Genomic DNA, 20,510 nt, shown 5'->3' on the forward strand with positions numbered 1-20,510 from the left:
AAATGTTACCATTTCTTCAGGTGGCAGTCTCGTAAATACATCTACATATAATATATATATATATATATATATATATCGCTGTATTCAATTGTTTGTCATGTATTCTTGTAGACAGTACTACCTATACACCCAGTTATACTTATCTCTTATTTTTATTAATTTTCAATTATCAGATCAAATTAATTAAAAAAATCAATTAATACAGTAATAGAGATCAAATTTTTTAATAATGCTAAAAATTAACACCTTCCGCTGTTCGAGTTTGGGTGTTTGTTTGCGTGTGCTTTTCGATTTCAATTGGTACATTCGATCGCCTCTGCGCATCTGCCAGTCTTCATGTACACGCGGGCTCTCTGATCCATCACCAAACATTCACATTGGGCACACACTCCCTCAATTTCCCAAATCTCTCGCAATTTCGAACCGAAACGGGGACCAACTGGGGTTTTCTGCGGCCTGATAAAATTTCTTGGGGTTTTCGATGTCCTATGACGATTTTAAGGATCGGGGAGAGGTGGTGCCGGAGCTGATTTTGAGAGTTGGTGGCGAAGACGACAAAGGGGACTATGCTAAGTTGGGGGATGGTGATCGGGGCGGTTGCGGGACGGCGGAGGGGTTTGAGGCGGTGGCGGAGCCGGCGTCTCCGAGAAAGTTAGCGTCTTTTTGGTATTGGGTTAGGTTGGTATTGTTGGTTATGTGCTTGGGGTTGTTGGCTGGGATTTTTGCAAAATGGGTCGGACCTTATTTCATGGATAAGGTAAACATTCCCCTTTTCTTTTTTTCTTTTTTTTTTCTTTTTTTTTCACTTTGATTTAACGGAAGATATGACAGAAAACCGAAGGCAGTGGCGTTTTAGATTCATATAACCGACCTCACTTGGTAGGATAAAGTTTTTTTGTTGTTGTCTTTCTTCTGTGTTTTAGTTTTGGGTTTTGCTTAATTGTTACCTTATGACTTGTATGTAAAACCGTGGTTGATTGTGTTTCGGTATTCGGTATCAGCTTTTCTGCAATGGTGGTACATGTTAATGAAGGAACGTGTGAGTTTCTTTTACTGGAACTCATCAATTTGTTGGTCTATAATATACAAATAAACCCACCTCTGGTGATTTTGTTACTGCCATTGTCTTTGATTATATGGTTTTCGTTTATTTTTTTCGGAAATTTTTTGTGAATTTGATAATGCCTTGTTCCTTTTTGTGGCAATTCCTATGTTCCTGGCATGTAAGACACTGCTGTGAAGCATTAAGCTTTGATGAAATGGGTAATATCATGTGCTGCATTTGGGATTATAATTTGGAGCTTGTATTTTCGGTAACTTTTGCAATGTTGGTGACTGTAGTCATTTATGTGGTAGTGACATTAAGTACTGAAGCCCACTCACTATAGTCAATGTTCTGTTTCCCATTTAAGCCGATTTCAAATATTTTAGACTGGTAAATAATTTCGTGTTGCCGTTAATTCATTGCATGGTGTCTGCACAAGACAATTGTTTCTTTGGTGAAGAAACATAGGAGATTAAGACTACGGCACGGTGGTTATTAAGTGTTATAATCCAATGTTTGTATGAATGCTTACTCTTTATTCTTCCTATTTCAACTAGCTTTGATACAATTTCTCTTACTATAGCTGACTATTGATGAAATCATTTACAGGAGATTATTCCAATTCTTGACTGGGAGACGAGAACATTCAGTCCTCCAGTGCTTGTGGTTCTAGTCTTTGCTTCTGTGGCATTATTTCCCACTGTACTTTTACCATCTTCACCTTCTATGTGGGTGGCTGGTATGGCATTTGGTTATGGCTATGGATTTCTTCTAATCATATCAGCAGCAGCTGTGGGTGTATCCCTTCCATTCTTCATTGGCTCTCTCTTCTATCACAAAATTCAAGTGCGTAATGTTCCATTTGACGTAGTTTTTTCTTTCAGGTTTATGCTGTGTGTTTGCCTGCACACACTGAATATGATTTAACATTTTTTTTATGCTTATGCAGGGATGGTTAGAAAAATATCCGAAGAGAGCATCCATTTTAAGATCGGCTGGCGAAGGAAACTGGTTTCATCAGTTTCGAGCTGTAACATTAATCAGGATTTCTCCATTCCCTTATATTATCTATAATTATGCTGCTGTGGCAACAAATGTCAAGTATGTTCCTTACCTGTTGGGGTCCTTGGCGGGAATGGTGCCAGAAACATTTGTCGCCATCTACACGTATGTTGAATCCACTCTCCCTCTCTCTCACTCATACGTTCAGCCATACCTTCATGTCTGTATTTTTAGACTCTTGCAGTTTTTAACACCACCTTATGGAATAAATATATGTATTTGTATATTGGCAACAAGAAAGGATCATGTGTTCAGAGTAACATGGATTGTATTTATTTGTATAATTCTTTCTATGTTTGCAAATCATTAGTCCAGGAAATTAATGTTTTTGTAAAGTGAGATCTTCTATGTGTGTTGAACTGATTTAGCAGTTTTAAGAAATATAAGCATATAAGTGCATGATCCTGTATTAAGGTGAGAAAGAATCTTAACTGTTTCAAATATGTTTCGTTGGTGAACCTCCATTTAAATGTGGGATTTTGAACCAATTAAACAATATAGTATCACTTGGTTGGAAGGTCGAAAGCTTTAGTTGCTGTCCTGGCCTTCTTTAGTAGTTTCCTGCACCACCATTCACTTGGTGTCTTCACGCCACATCACTATTAATTTCTGAATATTGGTAATGGTAGCTATGGGAGCTGCTGTGTAGCTTGCTTACTGCAGTAGAATATGCCTAAACATTTATACCAAGTAGTAGTGGCCTCATTCCAATCAATTGTAAAGTCGTCTTATCTGGTGTCTCGGTGCATTGTTTTTAACCAGTTTGTTATTATTTTCCCTTAATTATTCATACCATTCTTCCAATCTGGTTGGTAGGCAAGAGACATTCCCATGTTCATGTTATATTGGTCTGCTTTCTGGAGTGTGAAATATAATTAGTTGAAGTACTTAAGCCATTTTCCTGTCTTTTCTCATGAAAATTGCTCCGTTTATATTTTGGACCAACCAATTGTGCTTTGACTTATCAGCAAACTTCCTCTCCTATTTTCTTTGCAGTGGGATCCTGATACGGACGTTGGCAGATGCTTCACATGAGCGCCATGGTCTTTCAGCGCCACAGATAATCTTCACTGTAGTTGGCTTCTCTTTGACTGTGGTTACCACAATTTTCTTCACGGTGTATGCAAAAAGGCAGCTCAAGGAATTACAAAATGACGACGAGCCACTGCTGCAATAAGGTTCAAGTTCTAGTTTCGGTTGCAGGGCTAATCTGCCGGACAAGCCAGGCTAAAAACACGGTGCGGGGATGAAGTTATTTTATTATACGGCTTCATCTGTCGTTGTCATTGTTTTCAAACTGATGCAAAATATAAATAATTTGGAAGACACGGAGGAGATGCATTCAACATGCTTGACACTTATACATGGCAGGCACTTTTTCTTAAAACAAGTGTTGATTTGCTCTTACTCTTTCTCCCTTAACTATCTGTTGTATGATTGAAATGTTGCTTCAAGGATTGTAACTGAACTCTTGCAAGATTCTTGACTGTATATAAGGAACTACTCATTAGCATATTAATTTAGATGTATCTCTCTCGCTCTACCGTTGATACCTTGATTACATAGCTGTTGATGTGTGTCGATAAATTGGTAAATAGTTACTGACGTAGCATCATTTCATTGAATGATCAGACGAGTCAGCTGGTTCGATGTGCGTTTTTTACGTTCAAATAAAGAAAGACATGAAACCATAAGATGCTTGTTACTTGCTAGTGGTCCTTAAATTGATTTATGTTAAGATTGTTTAACCAAAAGAACAGAAAACGTCGGAATCTTGAAATTTCCAACCTATAATTTACTTACAATGCAAGGTTATGTCAATTTAAACAAATGATATTATCTATACTAAGGAGGTTGGGGAATGCGTTAAGCCTCATAATGGACTAACAATAATGTGGTTCAAATTTGTCTTTGGCAATAATCGAACGTAAGACCTCTCATTTATAAGTGAAATGGAATATTATTAGACCGTAATACTAAGTAGCAAATTTTAATATATTTAACAGTTTATTTAAGTTGCAAAGTTTATGGTCAAAAATCATTTTGAATTTTTTTATTTGAAATTGAATACAAATAGTATCTGATGAAAATTGGTTGCACGATGTATAATGAATGGACACGATGAAGTGCTCTTCATGATCCTCACAAAGAGGATCGGAAGAGGATCCTCATCCATCTTTGTGGCTAACCTTTGTTCTGTTGGCCAAAAATGGATAAATTTTAACCTAATTTATCATAGAAATGTTAATAAAATAGTCATTAAACATAATTTGACAACTTTGGTTGCAGATTCTGATTCTTTGGTGCCAAAAACAAGTCATACCTTCAATTCATTTATCTTCGATTTTTTTTTTTTTTTTTTGAGACTATCTTTGATTCTTTTCTGCCAACAATTTATATATTGATTAATGTACCAACAATTTATACAGAATTTATCTTTAATTGCCAATTTTTAATCCGTGTGGCATCATATAATTAGTTTTATAGGTCCCACACGAATGCCAAGTGATGCAACAAATAAGATAGGACAAAGGGAACAAACTCTGAACACAATAAACCATTGATTCTTGTTGATTCTCACATATAAGAATCGTCACAACACGATCCTAAGATATGTTCAAGATCGACACGTGACGTCAAGTCTTAGTAGGACAATCACATAAAATTAAGCTAGATTTAGTACTCCAATAAAACACAAATATCAAGCACCTAATCAACAAAGTCAATAGTCTCACTTATTGAAGTACCAAAAACAAACCGTTAATTCAACAATGTCGCATCTTTTCATTTACTTTATCTCATGGCTGCATCTAACCCTTAAGTTACTGCTTACATGCCCTAAGACGAGATCAAATCATTCGTAGTTCATCCTTTGTTAATTTCAGACATTTCTCATGGTACATTTTAGTAAAAAAAAAAACATAGAGTTCTAGAATCACTCAATAGAACTCAACGATCATGGTTCACTAGATTCTAGACTACTTAATGAAGTCATATAACAACCAGGATTGTCATTTCATCTTTCACATATTTGACATTTAACCACTTTGACATACCCATAATTAGGCCTGGCAAACAGGTCGTGTCTGTCGTGTTCGTGTCGTTTTTGTGTAACACCTGTTATCTTAACGAGTCGTGTCGTGTCACATCCGTTATCTTAATAGGTTCTTAACATAATGGGTAAAGTGACCCGACCTGTTATGACCTGTTAAGAAAAATATATATTTTTTCTTAAATTTGCACATACCACACATTGCCACATAAATATTACTTCAAAATATTAAAACACATTTGTCGTTTAAGTACTACATCTACACTCTAAAATAAGAGCCTAATAAACAAACATCCATATACTACTAGTCTATTACAAAATATTAAATGTGCAAGGATATGCAAAATGAAAGAGTTTTTGTTTTCAAGATTCTGAAGCCTTTCTTAAAAGTTTAAATCTTACCAATGGAATTCAAAGCTTGCATGTTATTCCTTTTACAAAATCCTCAATTTTCATCGATTATCATGACATAAGTTTTTGCGGTAAATATTGTAAATTGAAGATCAAATTCATTCATTGTATTCATATAGGGTCAAGGAGTGTAGCTGTAAAAAATCATCAAAATCAGAGTTAAAATAACCGTTAAATCGTGATTTTTCATTGATAACCGTCGAAAAGTTTTATCCCATTACTTGATGTCACATCCCGGCCTAGGCCCCCAATACATCCTGGGCTCGACTCTGCCGTAGCACGGTATTGTCTACTTTGGGCCCCGACCATGCCCTCAAGGTTTTGTTTCTAGGACCTCACACGAGAACATTCTAGTGGGTCACCCATCTTGGGATTGCTCTCGCGCGAACTTGCTTAACTTCGGAGTTCCGATGAAACCCGAAACCAGTGAGCTCCCAAAAGACCTCGTGCTAGGTAGAGATGAGAATATACATACAAGGCATAGAGGATCCACATCCCTGGGCGATGTGGGATCTTACAATCCACCCCCTTAGGGGCCCGACATCATCGTCGGCACACTTCCGGCCAGGGATTGGCTCTAATACCAAATTGTCACATCCCGGCCCGGGCCCCCACCACATCCCGGGCTCGACTCTATCGTAGCACGATATTGTCTGCTTTGGGCCCCGACTACGCCATCACGATTTTTTTTTCTGGGAACTCACACGAGAACTGCCTGGTGGGTCACCCATCATGGGATTCCTCTCATGCGAACTCGCTTAACTTCGGAGTTCCTATGGAACATGAAGCCAGTGAGCTCCCAAAAGGCTTCGTACTAGGTAGAGATGAGAATATACATATAAGGAATAGTGGATCCACACCCCTGGGCGATGTGGGATCTTACACTTGATCTCTGAATGCTTATTTTTTGTGATTTTTAGCATATGCGATCTCGAAGCATATACACAAACAAGTTGGATCGAAGTATATACAAACATGTTTGACAGTTAGATTGTTGAAGCTAGTTTCGTAGAATGCATATCCCATCAAAACAATAGATTCACTAACACTTAAGAGTTTATTCATACTTTCATTAAGTATAACATAAGATTTTGTGGTATCCACTAGTGTAAATATTTTAAATTGAAGATCGAGTTCATTCATTGAATTCATATAGGGTCAAGGAGGTAGCTGTAAAAAATCATCAAAATAAGAGTTAAAATAATCGTTAAATCGTGATTTTTTGTTGATAACTGTCAAAAAGTTTTGTCCCGTTACTTATGAAAGAAATTTTGTGAAAAACATGTTCATTTGAGCAACATCTATGACATGCATTTAACATTTAAAGGCGGAATCATGCTTATATGCACTCAAAACAAAACATTACCCATGAAATTCAAAGCCTAGTAGAAAGGTGAACCAAGACTCAACTCAAGAACAAAGTGAGTTGAGAGATTTTATACCTTTGTTGATTCCTCTTTGCATAAGCAAAGGCTAATCACCCAAGGACAGGGCCTTCATTCCTTGCTTCTTAGATCCATAGATTTCTTGGATGAGGATGGTTGAAAGGATTCTCCAAGTTCCCAAAGTTGAGAACCTCTAATTTTTCCACACCAAGGAAGGACTTGAAGAAGAGATGAGTGACCTAGAGGAAGTAAGATTGCTAGCTAAAATCCTCTAGGGTGGTCGGCCTCTTAGAGAGAAAGGGAGAGACATTATGTTCTCATCTTTTCTCTTAAAAAAACCATAATGAAGAAAAGGCTATAAAGTCATATTTATACCTACCTTCATTGGAGTGGCAAACTTGTAATAAGTCCAAAACCCACTCCTTTATCAATATGGCCGGCCATAGGGAGTTATTGGGCTGTTTGGACCTTTGTGAATATTTAGTCATTAAGTTGTCATACAACTTAAGTCAATAGGCTTGACGTTTGAAGCCCATTGGGCCTTGAGGCCCAAAACTAACTCGAGGTCTTTAACGAACTTTATTCGTTTGATTAATTAACATATTAATTAATCCTTGCCATCAATAATTAAACCATTTAATTATCCTTACTCATCTCCGTTGTTTCTTCAATCTCTACCTTACACGGTATACGATCCATTAGGTTCCTTTTAGCGAGGCAGTGGGCGATTAGAACTCTTTCAAATCGATTGTGAATTGAAACTTACTTTCAATTATCCCTTTAGTGATTATACACGTTTAGGGCTTCCACAAACCATGAGTGACACCTAGCAGTATGTCATGGTTACCCAAGCTAATCAGAAGAGGTGGCAAACCTATTCAGTTTAGGATTACAATGCAATACGGTCTTTCTCTAATACAATACTCTTGATCACATTGTTTGGTTTGATAGTTTAATCATGTCTACTATCCAATGTGATTCATTTACTTATATGATTACCTTGAATGTGATTTGGAACGACTTCCTAAATCTCATTCATACTCTGGCCAGAGATTCTTAATCATATCATAGAGTATTCTCCCTCAAACGGTTTGAAGGTTAGAGATCCCTTGTTGCGCATTCACTTGCCTCCATGGCTAAGTGACTTAACCCCAACTATGCCGTGGACACCCTCTAATAGAGTGACTTTGACATAGTCAAAGATCAAGGACCTAACCACAAGACAACTATGATGCCTCAAGTCAAATGACTACTTTGCATTATCCCAACCATGAGTTCTCATGTGACATGAGTATGAGAACTCCTCATTGATCATGTTCAGTGAACTCATTCTCTATTGAGCACCTACATGCTTGTCTTGGTGACAATCACACCAATGACTCGAGACCAGTCACTTTTCCTGAGAGAAGACACATCACTTACTGATTTTAACAGACTGTCAATGCCCAATTGGCAATCCTATGATCATGAACGTTTAGGATATGTATACGAAAGAGAATGGTCTCATGAATCTAACTTCTTTAAATTACATTCTCCTAATTACATATTCCTTGGACTTATCGTTTAAGCATATAACGTTTATATGAGACGGCTTAAAACAATAATCTTTGCCTTTGATATTAAACTAGATTAGTTTAACATGTGAAATGTCCGTAAAGTATCATCATATGATTGGTTTTAGGGCACATTTCGAACAACTTAATCTCTGAATGTTTGTTTTTTTTTCAATTTTTAGCGTATGCGATCTCAAAGCATATACAAACAAGTTTGACGGTTGGATCGTTGAATTTAGTTTCGTAGAATGCGTATCCCATCAAAACGATAGATTAACTAACACTTAAGAGTTTATTCATACTTTCATTAAATATAACATAATATTTTGTGGTAGTCACTAGTGTAAATATTTTAAATTGAAGATCAAGTTCATTCATTGTATTCATATAGGGTCAAGGAGTGTAGCTGTAAAAAAATCATCAAAACAAGAGTTAAAATAACCGTTAAATAGTGATTTTTTGTTGATAACCATCGAAAAGTTTTGTCTCGTTACTTGATCTCGGAATGTTTGTTTTTTGCGATTTTTGGCGTATGCCATCTAGAAGCACAAACAAGTTTGACTGTTGGATCGTTGAAATTAGTTTCGTAGAATGTGTATCCCATCAAAATGATAGATGCACTAACACTGAGTTTATTCTTACTTTCATTAAGTATAACATGAGATTTTATGGTATCCACGAGTGTAAATATATTAATTGAAGATCGAATTCATTCATTGTATTCATATAAAGTCAAGGAGTGTCAAAATCAGAGTTAAAATAACCGTTAAATCGTGATTTTTGATTGATAACAGTCGAAAAGTTTTGTCCTGTTACTTGATCTCTGAATGTTTTTTTTTTTTTTGTGATCTTTGGCGTATGCAATCTTGAAGCGTATACAAACAAGTTTGACGGTTGAATCGTTGAAATTAGTTTCGTAGAATGCGTATCCATCAAAATGATTGATTCACTAACACTTAGAGTTTATTTATACTTTCATTAAGTATAACATAAGATTTTGTGGTATCCACTAGTGTAAATATTTTAAATTGAAGATCAAATTCATTTATTGTATTCATGTAGGGCCAATGAGTGTAGCTGTAAAAAATCATCAAAATTGGAGTTAAAATAACCGTTAAACAGTGATTTTTTTTTATAACCGTCGAAAAGTTTTGTCCCGTTAGTTGATCTCTGAATGTTTTTTTTTTTTTTGCAATTTTTGGCGTATGCAATCTCGAAGTATATACAAACATGTTTGATGGTTGGATCGTTGAAACTAGTTTTGTAGAATGTGTATCCTATCAAAACAATAGATTCACTAACACTTAAGAGTTTATTCATACTTTCATTAAGTATAACATAAGATTTTGTGGTATCCACTAGTGTAAATATTTTAAAATGAAGATCAAGTTCATTCATTGAATTCATATAGGGTCAAGGAGGGTAGCTGTAAAAAATCATCAAAACAAGAGTTAAAATAACCGTTAAATCGTGATTTTTTGTTGATAACTGTCACATTCCGGCTCAGGCCCCCATCATATCCTGGGTTTGACTCCACCGTAGCACGATATTGTCTGCTTTGGACCCCAACCACACCCTCACAGTTTTGTTTCTGGGAACTCACACGAAAACTTACCAGTAAGTCACCCATCATGGGTTTGCTCTCGCACGAACTCGCTTAACTTCGAAGTTTCGATGGAACCCGAAGCCAATGAGCTCCCAAAAGGCCTCATGCTAGGTAGAGATGGGAATATACATATAAGGCTTACAAGATCCACTCCCCTGGGCGATGTGGGATGTTACAATCCACCCCTCTTAGGGGCCCGACGTCCTCGTCGGCACACTTCTGACCAGGGATTGGCTCTGATACCAAATTGTCACATCCCGGGTCGGGCCCCCACCACATCCCAGGCTCAACTCTACCGTAGCATGATATTGTAAGCTTTGGGCCCCGACCACGCACTCAAGGTTTTGTTTCTAGGAACTCACACGAAAACTTCCTAATGGGTCACCCATCTTGGGATTGCTCTCGCGCGAACTCGCTTAACTTCGAAGTTCCGATGGAACCCGAAGCCATTGAGCTCCCAAAAGGCCTCGTGCTAGGTAGAGATGTGAATATACATATGCGGCTTACATGATCTACTCCCCTGGGCGATGTGGGATGTTACAATAACTGTCGAAAAATTTTGTCCCGTTACTTGATCTCTGAATGTTTGTTTTTTGCGATTTTTTGCTAATGCGATCTCAAAGCATATACAAACAAGTTTGACGGTTGGATAGTTGAAATTAGTTTCGTAGAATTTGTATCCCATCAAGTTCAATGGTATATATAGATATAGATATATATATATATATATATATATATTAAGTAGATTTAAATTTATTTATTTTGTACATATATGACACACCCCAACCCGGAATGTCCACTAGGACTCCAAATCGAGCTGTGCTGGCCGACACCTGGAATGTGACGAAGCCATAAAGTGTGATGATGTGGAAAAAAAATGTGAATAAATTTAAACCTAAGAGTACCTAAATACTAGAGTGTGTTGGTGAGCAAGAATGAACCCACTTCACACGTGACGTTAAAGCATAAGTAAGTACAGTGGAGTGGATAAGGATTATACCCTCAGAAGTAACCACCTATCATGAGATTTGCCAAGAATCCTCGTCGATACGAACTTTCAGCAAATTAAACCTGAAGGGGCGCAAAACAAAAAGTGTGAGTGCGCAAAAACAAAGCTTTTCAAAAACCATTTCCATTATCAAAGGTAGTAACCCCTTGCTGTAAAACCTGTATAATTTCCTAGAAATAGAATATATACATATATCGAAACCATACTCGAAATAGCAAAATCCACATATATGCCATGTCAAATATCTCAATATCAATAACGAGTAAACCAGGTGAAGTAAATCAATGAAAGTAATATGTCAGCCGGATCCACCTATTGTGGCCTGTACGGCTGAACCCATAGCTCATCAAGTATACCTGCACACGAGTCGGAACCACCTATAGTGGTCTGTACAATAGGCTTGGGTGTAAATAAATACGCTCAAGTGCTACGATCACGTAAAGACTGTGTGAATAATCACGGGTCACCTACGAGTCGGAATCACCTATAGTGGTCTGTACGACATGCATGTGCACCTAACTTGGATTCAAGGTGAGTGTGCAGTGCGGGAGGTGAACATCACGTGAAGGCATGTGCCTTGGCCATTGGTGGAAGCACTAACATTGGTGTGCAGGTTTATCAGCTCTCAATTCATCTCAACATACTCATCAACTCACATTAACAATCTTTAACTCACCTGGTACTTTCCTAAGCATCCACAGCGTCAAATCACAATATGTATACTACATGGCATTTCAAAACATAATTCCATTTAAACGCATTTTTTGGGAAAAATACCAAGCGTACATATGTATACTGAAAACAAAAGCCTACTCACCTAGAGTTCATGCTACAACTCCCTAGCAGAACCATAGAGGCGTTACGAACGATTGGCGCCTAGAACAATTATCAAATCACTACTCAGAATTCTTATCAATAAAATATGTAACCTACATAACACACATCCCTACGTAGTTCGATTCGAAAGATCCTTATCACAGATTTCCAATCCCTTACTTCCGAAGATCCACATTATACTTCTAGAACAACATCCTAAAGTTCCATTACGATCCAACGGTCAGATCTCCACTAATTGCCAAAACCAAGTGGCGGTTAACATTTTATTTTATGAACTTACAAATCCAATTTGGGAAGATCCGTGTATCAGATTCCCGATCCGTATATCGAATTCCCGATCCATTTATTCGGATTCCCAATCTGTAAGTTCCTATGGTCCTCAAATATTACGTACTATAACATGTTAAAGTTTGGTGACGATCCAACGGTCGAATCGTCGATTCATATAATTACCTATTAACGTAACGTAGAGAATTTAGGTTCCAATAATCAACCGACGTCATACCATTACCATAACAGAATTCAAGGCATCTAATTTAGCCTAAGAATAACATCGATAGCCCCTTGGCCACGCGCCGCTGTGGGTGGCGGTCGGCTGCCGCCCCGACTAGTCGGAAAATCCAACTATTTCCAAAAATTACAAAATTTATAGGAATGAAGATCTTAAAGAGTAGAGTAAACTTTACACATGTGGCCAAGTATAATTTGGCCGGGAAAGGCTCCAATTTACCTCGAACCCGCCGGAACGCTAGAATTTGGTGTGATTCGATTCGAGCTCTAAACTTGCTCTAGCGACTCCATCACTGCTTGGGCTTTATTCCTGGGTTCTAGGAAAGTCTAATGGTGGTGGTAATTGAAGGAAATGTTTCCCAATTGGTGGATTTCGAGCAAAAGTCTCACGGCACCCACCACCTATTTTTTTGTTTGTTTTTTTTTGAACAATTTACCACCAAATTCATCCTAATTGTGGGTGGAAATGGAAGAGGGAAGGTTATGGAGTAGGTTGTAGGTAGTGGGTAGGTTTGAATCGCCAAAAAAATGACAGTGAACCGTCGGGAAGTGAGTGGAATTGGTCAGGTACGAAGGCTTGCACAGGCCAACTGGTGTCACCCCCTTCTTCTTCTCTCCTTTCCCCACCTTTCTTCTGTTTCTTATTGGTCACTCCCATCACTCTCTCCTCCCAATTGGTCTGTCCCTCTCTTATCTGATTGGGCAACCAATACGCTTTCTTCTTTCTCCCATCTTCCCTCCGTTTCTTCTTCTCTTTCTTTCATTCCTTCATTACTCTCAAATAAACTTATAATAATAATAATAATAATAATAATAATAATAATAATAATAATAATAATAAATAATGGAAATCCCTTAGAAACATACTTTTCAGATTTGTGACTCCATAAAACCTCACCCGTAGCTCCAAATTCACTTCCTCAAGCGTCTATCCATTCATATCATCGAGTACTACACAAATACGCTAAAAGAATAAGTTGTATGTCTCACTAAACATTGGTCAACGGAAGTCAATACCCTCGTCAATCATTGGTCAACGGAAGTCAATACCCTTGCCTCTAAGGGCATTTTCGTAAAATCATGCTTTTAAAATTTGTAAAAACATAAAATTAGGGACGGGTCGTCACAATCTACCCACCTAAAAAAATTTCGTCCCTAAAATTTGAAATCACTAGTTATACATAAAATGCTCCGAAAGATCGTATGAAAATGTACACATAAAGAAGAAATCAAACTAGAGCGGTTGCATAAAAGAGAATGCCATTCCATCGCGATCAGAGTGCAGTGATTCCTCTTTTATGCCTCCAAGCTCAAACTTTCCTTCTCCTTCAGTACCATGCCAAAATATAATATTAGGGTCCAAAAATAGACGTATAAAACATAACATCAGAATATGTATGTAGTGAAGTAAAGTTAAAATAGTTGTACTAAAATAAAAAAACGAGCATAAAATATTTTTCACAAATGCACTCATAGTGTAACGTATTTTGAAAATAAGCATGTAATATCTTGGGATCAAGCCCAAACAACAAATAACTACTGAAATAAGTAAATACAAATACTAACGTAGAATGACCTACTTGTTTACTTGCTTAACGAACCCAACGAATAAGTTATTGATATTACGGTCTACAGCCCGCAATACTGACAACCCACTGTTGTCTTGATAAGCAAGTAACAATTCCCGAGGGTGCAATATTACCATCTTGCCCCTCATTGGGAAATACACATACACGCCTCGATCGTGCTCATTCACTACCTTCTTAGGCAACATCGTCAATAACATAACATTTTCTACATCACAAATTCAATCATTCAAATACTTGTTCGCAATACTCTTCTGTAAATCACAAGATGCGCATACAGTATTTATATTATAACTCAAATGATGCCATACTCCTAATCAGGAATATAACCGTAGTTAACCATAACTCTAACAAAAGTAAGCGTCTACCAAATATGCACTATGCATAAGGTCTCTGAATGTCAACTCCAAAGGTAACATAGCTAACCCAAAATTGTAACTGTGGTTACAAGCAACTAAAATAGAGATAATGGTATGTTACAACAAAGATAATGGTGGAATGAAAAAGATGCAATTCGTCCACTAAGGTCTGAGTAACTTGTTTTAGGCTAATTGTTAGTCTAGGGGTAGAAATATGATACTAAAAACATCTAATACTCATAATCTTCATAAAGACTTCCAAAGGCTTGGAAGTGAAACATGTAGCACGATGAAATATAAATACACCAAGGTGATAATCTCGTCAGGCTTTTGTTTGCTTGAACTTGTATAGAAGTCTAGAAGCAGCTTTCTCATAATGCCATCATCATATGGACGCAATTAGAAAAAACTGTGGTTGTCCAGGAATTTGAACTCCATATCCTCAAAATCTTCTCAACGTTAATCAAAAGCAGGGTGTATCTAGAATGAAGATTCTCTTCCAACACATCAAAGGGAGTCTTGATTTTATTCCTTTCCTACCTCCACATTTGATCATGCCAATACTTAAAGCCTTGAAGCTGGAAGAACACGGCTTCCCACTTAAATAAAGCTACCACCAATTGAAACACTACATAAGCATAACCTTGGTTCGACATCAAGATTATTGATTTTCACATTCACTACCCGTAAAAAATACCTCGTACTGAGAGCGTATAATGATACTTCCCAATTCCAGTCATAAAACAAAAGTGATTTACCATTCGAACTATTCTTGATGAGTTAAGAGTAACTCCATAACGATACTCGAATTCTCTAAGTACAATAGGATAGAACAAGTTTAAAATGATCAAGGATAGATATGTCATTTTACTGCCACCATGAAAACTTAGCTCATTCCAAGAGTAAATGTATTTAGGAAATTCTAAGGTTGATAAGGATTTTGGACCCGTTCTCCACAGAGAAATGTCATTTGATTTTCAGGCAAAGGTGGTAAATGTCGACTCTAAGTCATAAATGAGATGGCTCATTCTAAACAATTCTACACATTGGAAATATAGATGATAATCCATCATGCTACCTCTACACAACTGAAACATCCAAAGATACGTCGTCATGAATCTCCCAGAAGATCAACATCATCGAAGAATGTAGAGCAATGGTGAACTGAGACAATAATTTGATTACCAAAAACTTTATTCATATCCAACTTTTCAAAACAAGCTAACTTTTCTCGGCCGAAAAGTGAAGAAGGATATTGCAGCAGAGAATTCACTGAAAAATTGTCAATAAAATTGACAAGATCAACAATATCTCGAATTCACAACCCTTTGTGAGAATGTCAACTTTCTTCCGTTGCTTTTTGAGAAAAAAATAATAATCTCATCCATTGAGATCGCATCTCTCAAGAAGAGTATCAATTTAAACAAAGTTTAAAATCGAGGAATCTGGTATATAGCTAATTAACAAAGCTTAAAGAATTTGGTCTCGCTATCGAGGTAGATAAGAAAATCACTGATAAGACCACTACGAACTCATCAGACATGGAGGCAAACTCGGATTTATAAAGGTCAGTCAACTAGACCATCAGTTCGAAGTAGGTTTAAATGCATTCTAATCGCCACCAGATCAAGTTGTCAAAGTCTAGGTACAAACCTAGGGTTCAGTCTTTCACCTTAGCAAAAGGTTTGAAGTTCCCTAAGTAAATGCTTGATTGGATAATTCCCTAATCGGTACACTTGAGTGATTAAGTTCTTTCAATGAAATATGACTTGTTCAAAAAGTCACAAGGAAAACTAGTGTAATATAAAAAAGTAGATCGATGATAGTATCTCAAGTAAGGCTTTGGAATATTACGCCTGAATGTACGTCCTCAGAACGTACTGTAATATTTCCTTTCACCACGCCATGTGCTAATAGGTCTTTATAGCTTTCTCGATACTCATATCACTCTAACAGTGAGAAATTAACTCATACTTCGACTCTCCTATCTACCCGTGGAAGTGATCCAGAAGGTGGCTAGCTGAAGATATTCTGTTTACCTAGATAGGTGATAAGGTAGAAACATCTATGAGTTTACTGTCCTAATACAAGGCTTGCTCCTAACTTTCCGAAATTTAGTTTCTTCGGCTTCAACAGTCGTTGATAATCAATCTATTAGTCGTGCCGCTAATTGACATATATACGATAATTTTAATATTGTTCGCTACCCTGAAACTGTAAATCGGCTTTTTGGTACAAGGGTATCACTTCCAAATACTAGCTTGTCTCTGATATCAGAAATCATACCGCCTAAATACTAGTTGACAGTTCATGGATATCAGACAATATTGTCAATTAGTAGCACCACTATAGGCTAATTACAGACTAAAGCCCACTCGGGTGATGGTTTTTGGACAACTGATAAGGAATTTGTCCTATGAGAGGTTCCATAATTCTAGGGAAAAATACTCACTATCTCAAAGATTTTGCACCACTCATCGATCTAACAACTCGCACGTCGGTGCCTATACTCATCAAAATGATGAGTACATCACCAAAAGAAATTCGAAAACTAGTATTGGTTAGGATTCCCAAAGCCAGAAAGAAGAATTTATTAATAATCTACTTTTGAACGGCTTAAACGAAAGTCGATCTTTCTCTTGAAAATCTGAAATAATAACTAGTGTGATTAGAAAGGCTAGTACTAGTAGGAATCAAAAGTGACTGTCCCCCAGATGTTTCTTTTGTCGAGTGCTACCACTTTAGCACCAAGTTCTCACTCAGGACAATTTTGGAATCTTGACAAAGTAAGCTTCGTAGAAATCCTACTAAATGGTATAATAATGGGTAATGCCAAGGAATCAAAATTAGTTATGGTTTCCTATCTCGAAAAGATTGATAATGATGGCTCAAAAATAATGATGGAATTGATTTATAGCTCCCTGATTCCTTGGTGATACACCGACATCGATACATTAACCTTGCTTTAAGACCATCAACTAGTCTCAAATTTCCATCTTCCTTGGCAGGAAAGTTCTTCGCTTTAAGTCTAAAAAAAATGTTTGCCAGAGTGACCTTCTAAAATATTGGCAAGACAGCAAAACTACCCAAAACTTAGGAAAAACTAACACATTTTTCGTAATCGACGAGGTGGCAAGTTTCAAAGATTAGAATCAAGAACATAAAATGCATTCATCACGCATGATGGATGCAATATTGCCCAACTTATGCTCTAATACCAAACTAACACACCCCGACCCGGAATGTCCACTAGGACTCCGAATCGAGCTGTGTTGGTCGACACCTGGAAGGTGACGAAGCCATAAAGTGTGATGATGTGGAAAACAATGTGAATAAATTTAAACCTAAGAGTGCCTAAATACCAGAGTGCGCTGGTGAGCAAGAATGAACCCATTTCACACGTGACATTAGAGCATAAGTAAGTATAATGGAGTGGGTAAGGATTATACCCTCAGAAGTAACCACCTATCCTGAGATTTGCAAAGAATCCTCATCGATACGAACTTTCAGCAAATTAAACCTGGAGGGGCGCAAAACATAAAGTGTGAGTGGGCAAAAACAAAGCTTTTCAAAAACCATTTCAATTATCAAAGGTAATAACCCCTCGTCGTAAAACCTGTATAATTTCCCAGAAATAGAATATATACATATATCGAAACCATACTCGAAATAGCAAAATCCACATATATGCCATGTCAAATATCTCAGTATCAATAACGAGTAAACTAGGTGAAGTAAATCAATGAAAGTTATATGTCAGCCGGATCCACTTATTGTGGCATGTACGGTTGAACCCATAGCTCAACAAGTATACATGCACACGAGTCGAAATCACCTATAGTGGTATGTACGACAGACCTGGGTGTAAATAAATACGCTCAAGTGCTACAATCAACATGAAGACTGTGCGAATAATCACGAGTCGCCTACGAGTTGAAATCACCTATAGTGGTCTGTACGACAGGCCTATACACCAAACTTGGATCCAAGGTAAGCGTGCGATGCGGGAGGTAAACTTCACGAGAAGGCATGTGCCCTGGCCATGAGGGGGGGAGCACTAACACCGGGGTGAAGGTTTATGAGCTCTCAATTCATCTCAACATACTCATCAACTCACATTAACAATCTATAACTCACCTAGTACTTACCTGAGCGTCCACAGCGTCAAATCACAATATGCATACTATACTAACTCATAATCTAAGTATAAATCATGAGGCATGGCATTTCAAAACATAATTCCATTTAAACGCATTTTCTAGGAAAAATACCAAGCAAGCATATATATACTGAAAACAAAAGCCCACTCACCTGGAGTTCATGCTACAATTCCCTAGCACAACCATAGAGGTATTACAAACGATTGGCTACTAGAACAATTATCAAATCACAACTCAGAATTCTTATCAATAAAATATGTAACCTACATAACACACATCCCTACGTAGTTCAGTTCGAAAGATCCGCATCACAGATTTCCAATCCCTTACTTCTGAAGATCCACATTATACTTCTAGAACAACATCCTAAAGTTCCATTACGATCCAACGGTCAGATCTCCGCTAATTGCCAAAACCAAGTGGCGGTTAACATTTTATTTTATGAACTTACAAATCCAATTCGGGAAGATCCCAATCCATAAGTTCCTATGGTCCTCAAATATTACGTACTATAACATATTAAAGTTTGGTGACGATCCAACGATCGGATCGTCAATTCATATAATGACCTATTAACGTAACGTAGAGAATTTAGGTTCCAATAATCAACCTACGTCATACATTACCAAAATTGAGCTCAAGGCATCTAATTTAGCCTAAGAATAACATCGACAACCCCCTGGCCACGCGCCGCCCCGACTCGCCAGAAAATCCAACTATTTCCAAAAATTACCAAAATTAACAGGAATGAATATCTTAAAGAGTAGAGTAAACTTTATACCTGTAGCCAAGTCTAATTTGGCCTGGAAAGGCTCCAATTTACCTCGAACCTGCCGGAACCCTAGAATTTGGTGTGATTCGATTCGACCTCTAAACTTGCTCCGACGCCTCCATCACTACTTGGGCTTTATTCATGGGTTCTAGGAAAGTCTAATGGTGGTGTTAATTGAAGGAAAACGTTTCCCAATTGGTGGATTTCGAGCAAAAGTCTCACGGCACCCACCACCGGTTTTTTTTTGTTTTTTTGAACAATTTACCACCAAATTCATCCTAATTGTGGGTGGAAATGGAAGAGGGAAGGTTATGAAGTAGGTTGCAGGTAGTGGGAATGTTTGAATCGCCGGAAAAATGACGGTGAACCATCAGGAAGTAGGCGGAACTAGTCGAGTCCGAAGGCTTGAACGGGCCCATGTCACCCCCTTCTTCTTCTCTCATTTCCCCACCTTTCTTCTGTTTCTGATTGGTCACTCCTATCACTCTCTCCTCCTAATTGGTCTATCCCTCTCTTCTCTGATTGGGCAACCAATACCCTTTCTTCTTTCTCCCATCTTCCCCTGTTTCTTCTTCTCTTTCTTTCATTCCTTCATTACTCTCAAATAAACTTATAATAATAATAATAATAATAATAATAATAATAATGATGATGATAATGATAATAATAATAAATAGAAATGCCTTAGAAACATACTTTTCAGATTTGTGACTCTATAAAACCTCACCCATAGCTCCAAATTCACTTCCTCAGGCGTCTATGCGTTCGTATCATCGAGTACTACACAAATACGCGAAAAGAATAAGTCGTATGTCTCACTAAAAAATTAGAGATATGTTAGGATCACATGTAGGTGAGGCTTTGAAAAAAATTAGCAAAATTTGTTGTGTGAAATTACATTTCTACCTCATATTTCTTATTCATGTTCTGTTTTAATTAGAGGGTTAAACTGGTAATTTCATATAGTTTTGGTTGACAACTAGTGTTTTATTAATTAGTAGAGATAATTATTATAGTATTTTTTTAGGGTTATAAAATTATAAAATTAATATTTTGCTTATCGTGTATCGTGTTACCCACGTGTATACCCGAACCAATCCGTTATCTTACAAGTGCTTATCGGGTTACCCGATAACAACCTGATTCGTTATCGTGTCAACCTG

General features: G+C 37.3%; 1 protein-coding gene across 2 annotated transcripts; it reads left to right on the top strand.

Moving 5' to 3' along the window:
* The first annotated feature begins 236 nt into the window (after positions 1 to 236).
* LOC126627096 (uncharacterized) lies at positions 237 to 3,626 on the top strand. Of its 2 annotated transcripts, XM_050296524.1 has the most exons (5): positions 237 to 757; positions 832 to 879; positions 1,655 to 1,891; positions 1,995 to 2,212; positions 3,104 to 3,626. In XM_050296524.1, exons 1-5 carry the CDS (start codon positions 482 to 484, stop codon positions 3,282 to 3,284), a joined length of 960 nt encoding a protein of 319 aa, XP_050152481.1. In that variant the 5' UTR covers positions 237 to 481; the 3' UTR covers positions 3,285 to 3,626. The 2 variants fall into 2 exon arrangements, with proteins under 2 accessions (XP_050152481.1, XP_050152482.1); XM_050296525.1 differs by lacking the exon at positions 832 to 879 and having other exon boundaries at positions 240 to 757.
* The last annotated feature ends 16,884 nt before the right edge of the window (positions 3,627 to 20,510 follow it).

The sequence above is a fragment of the Malus sylvestris genome, chromosome 6, assembly GCF_916048215.2.
Source record: "Malus sylvestris chromosome 6, drMalSylv7.2, whole genome shotgun sequence".
NCBI classification, from domain to species: domain Eukaryota; kingdom Viridiplantae; phylum Streptophyta; class Magnoliopsida; order Rosales; family Rosaceae; genus Malus; species Malus sylvestris.

Coding starts and splice junctions, on each gene's coding strand:
- LOC126627096 (XM_050296524.1), top strand. CDS start 482: ATGTCCTATGACGATTTTAAGGATCGGGGAGAGGTGGTGCCGGAGCTG. Junction 1,892..1,994: donor TCTTCTATCACAAAATTCAA/GTGCGTAATGTT, acceptor ATGCTTATGCAG/GGATGGTTAGAAAAATATCC. Junction 2,213..3,103: donor ACATTTGTCGCCATCTACAC/GTATGTTGAATC, acceptor TTTTCTTTGCAG/TGGGATCCTGATACGGACGT.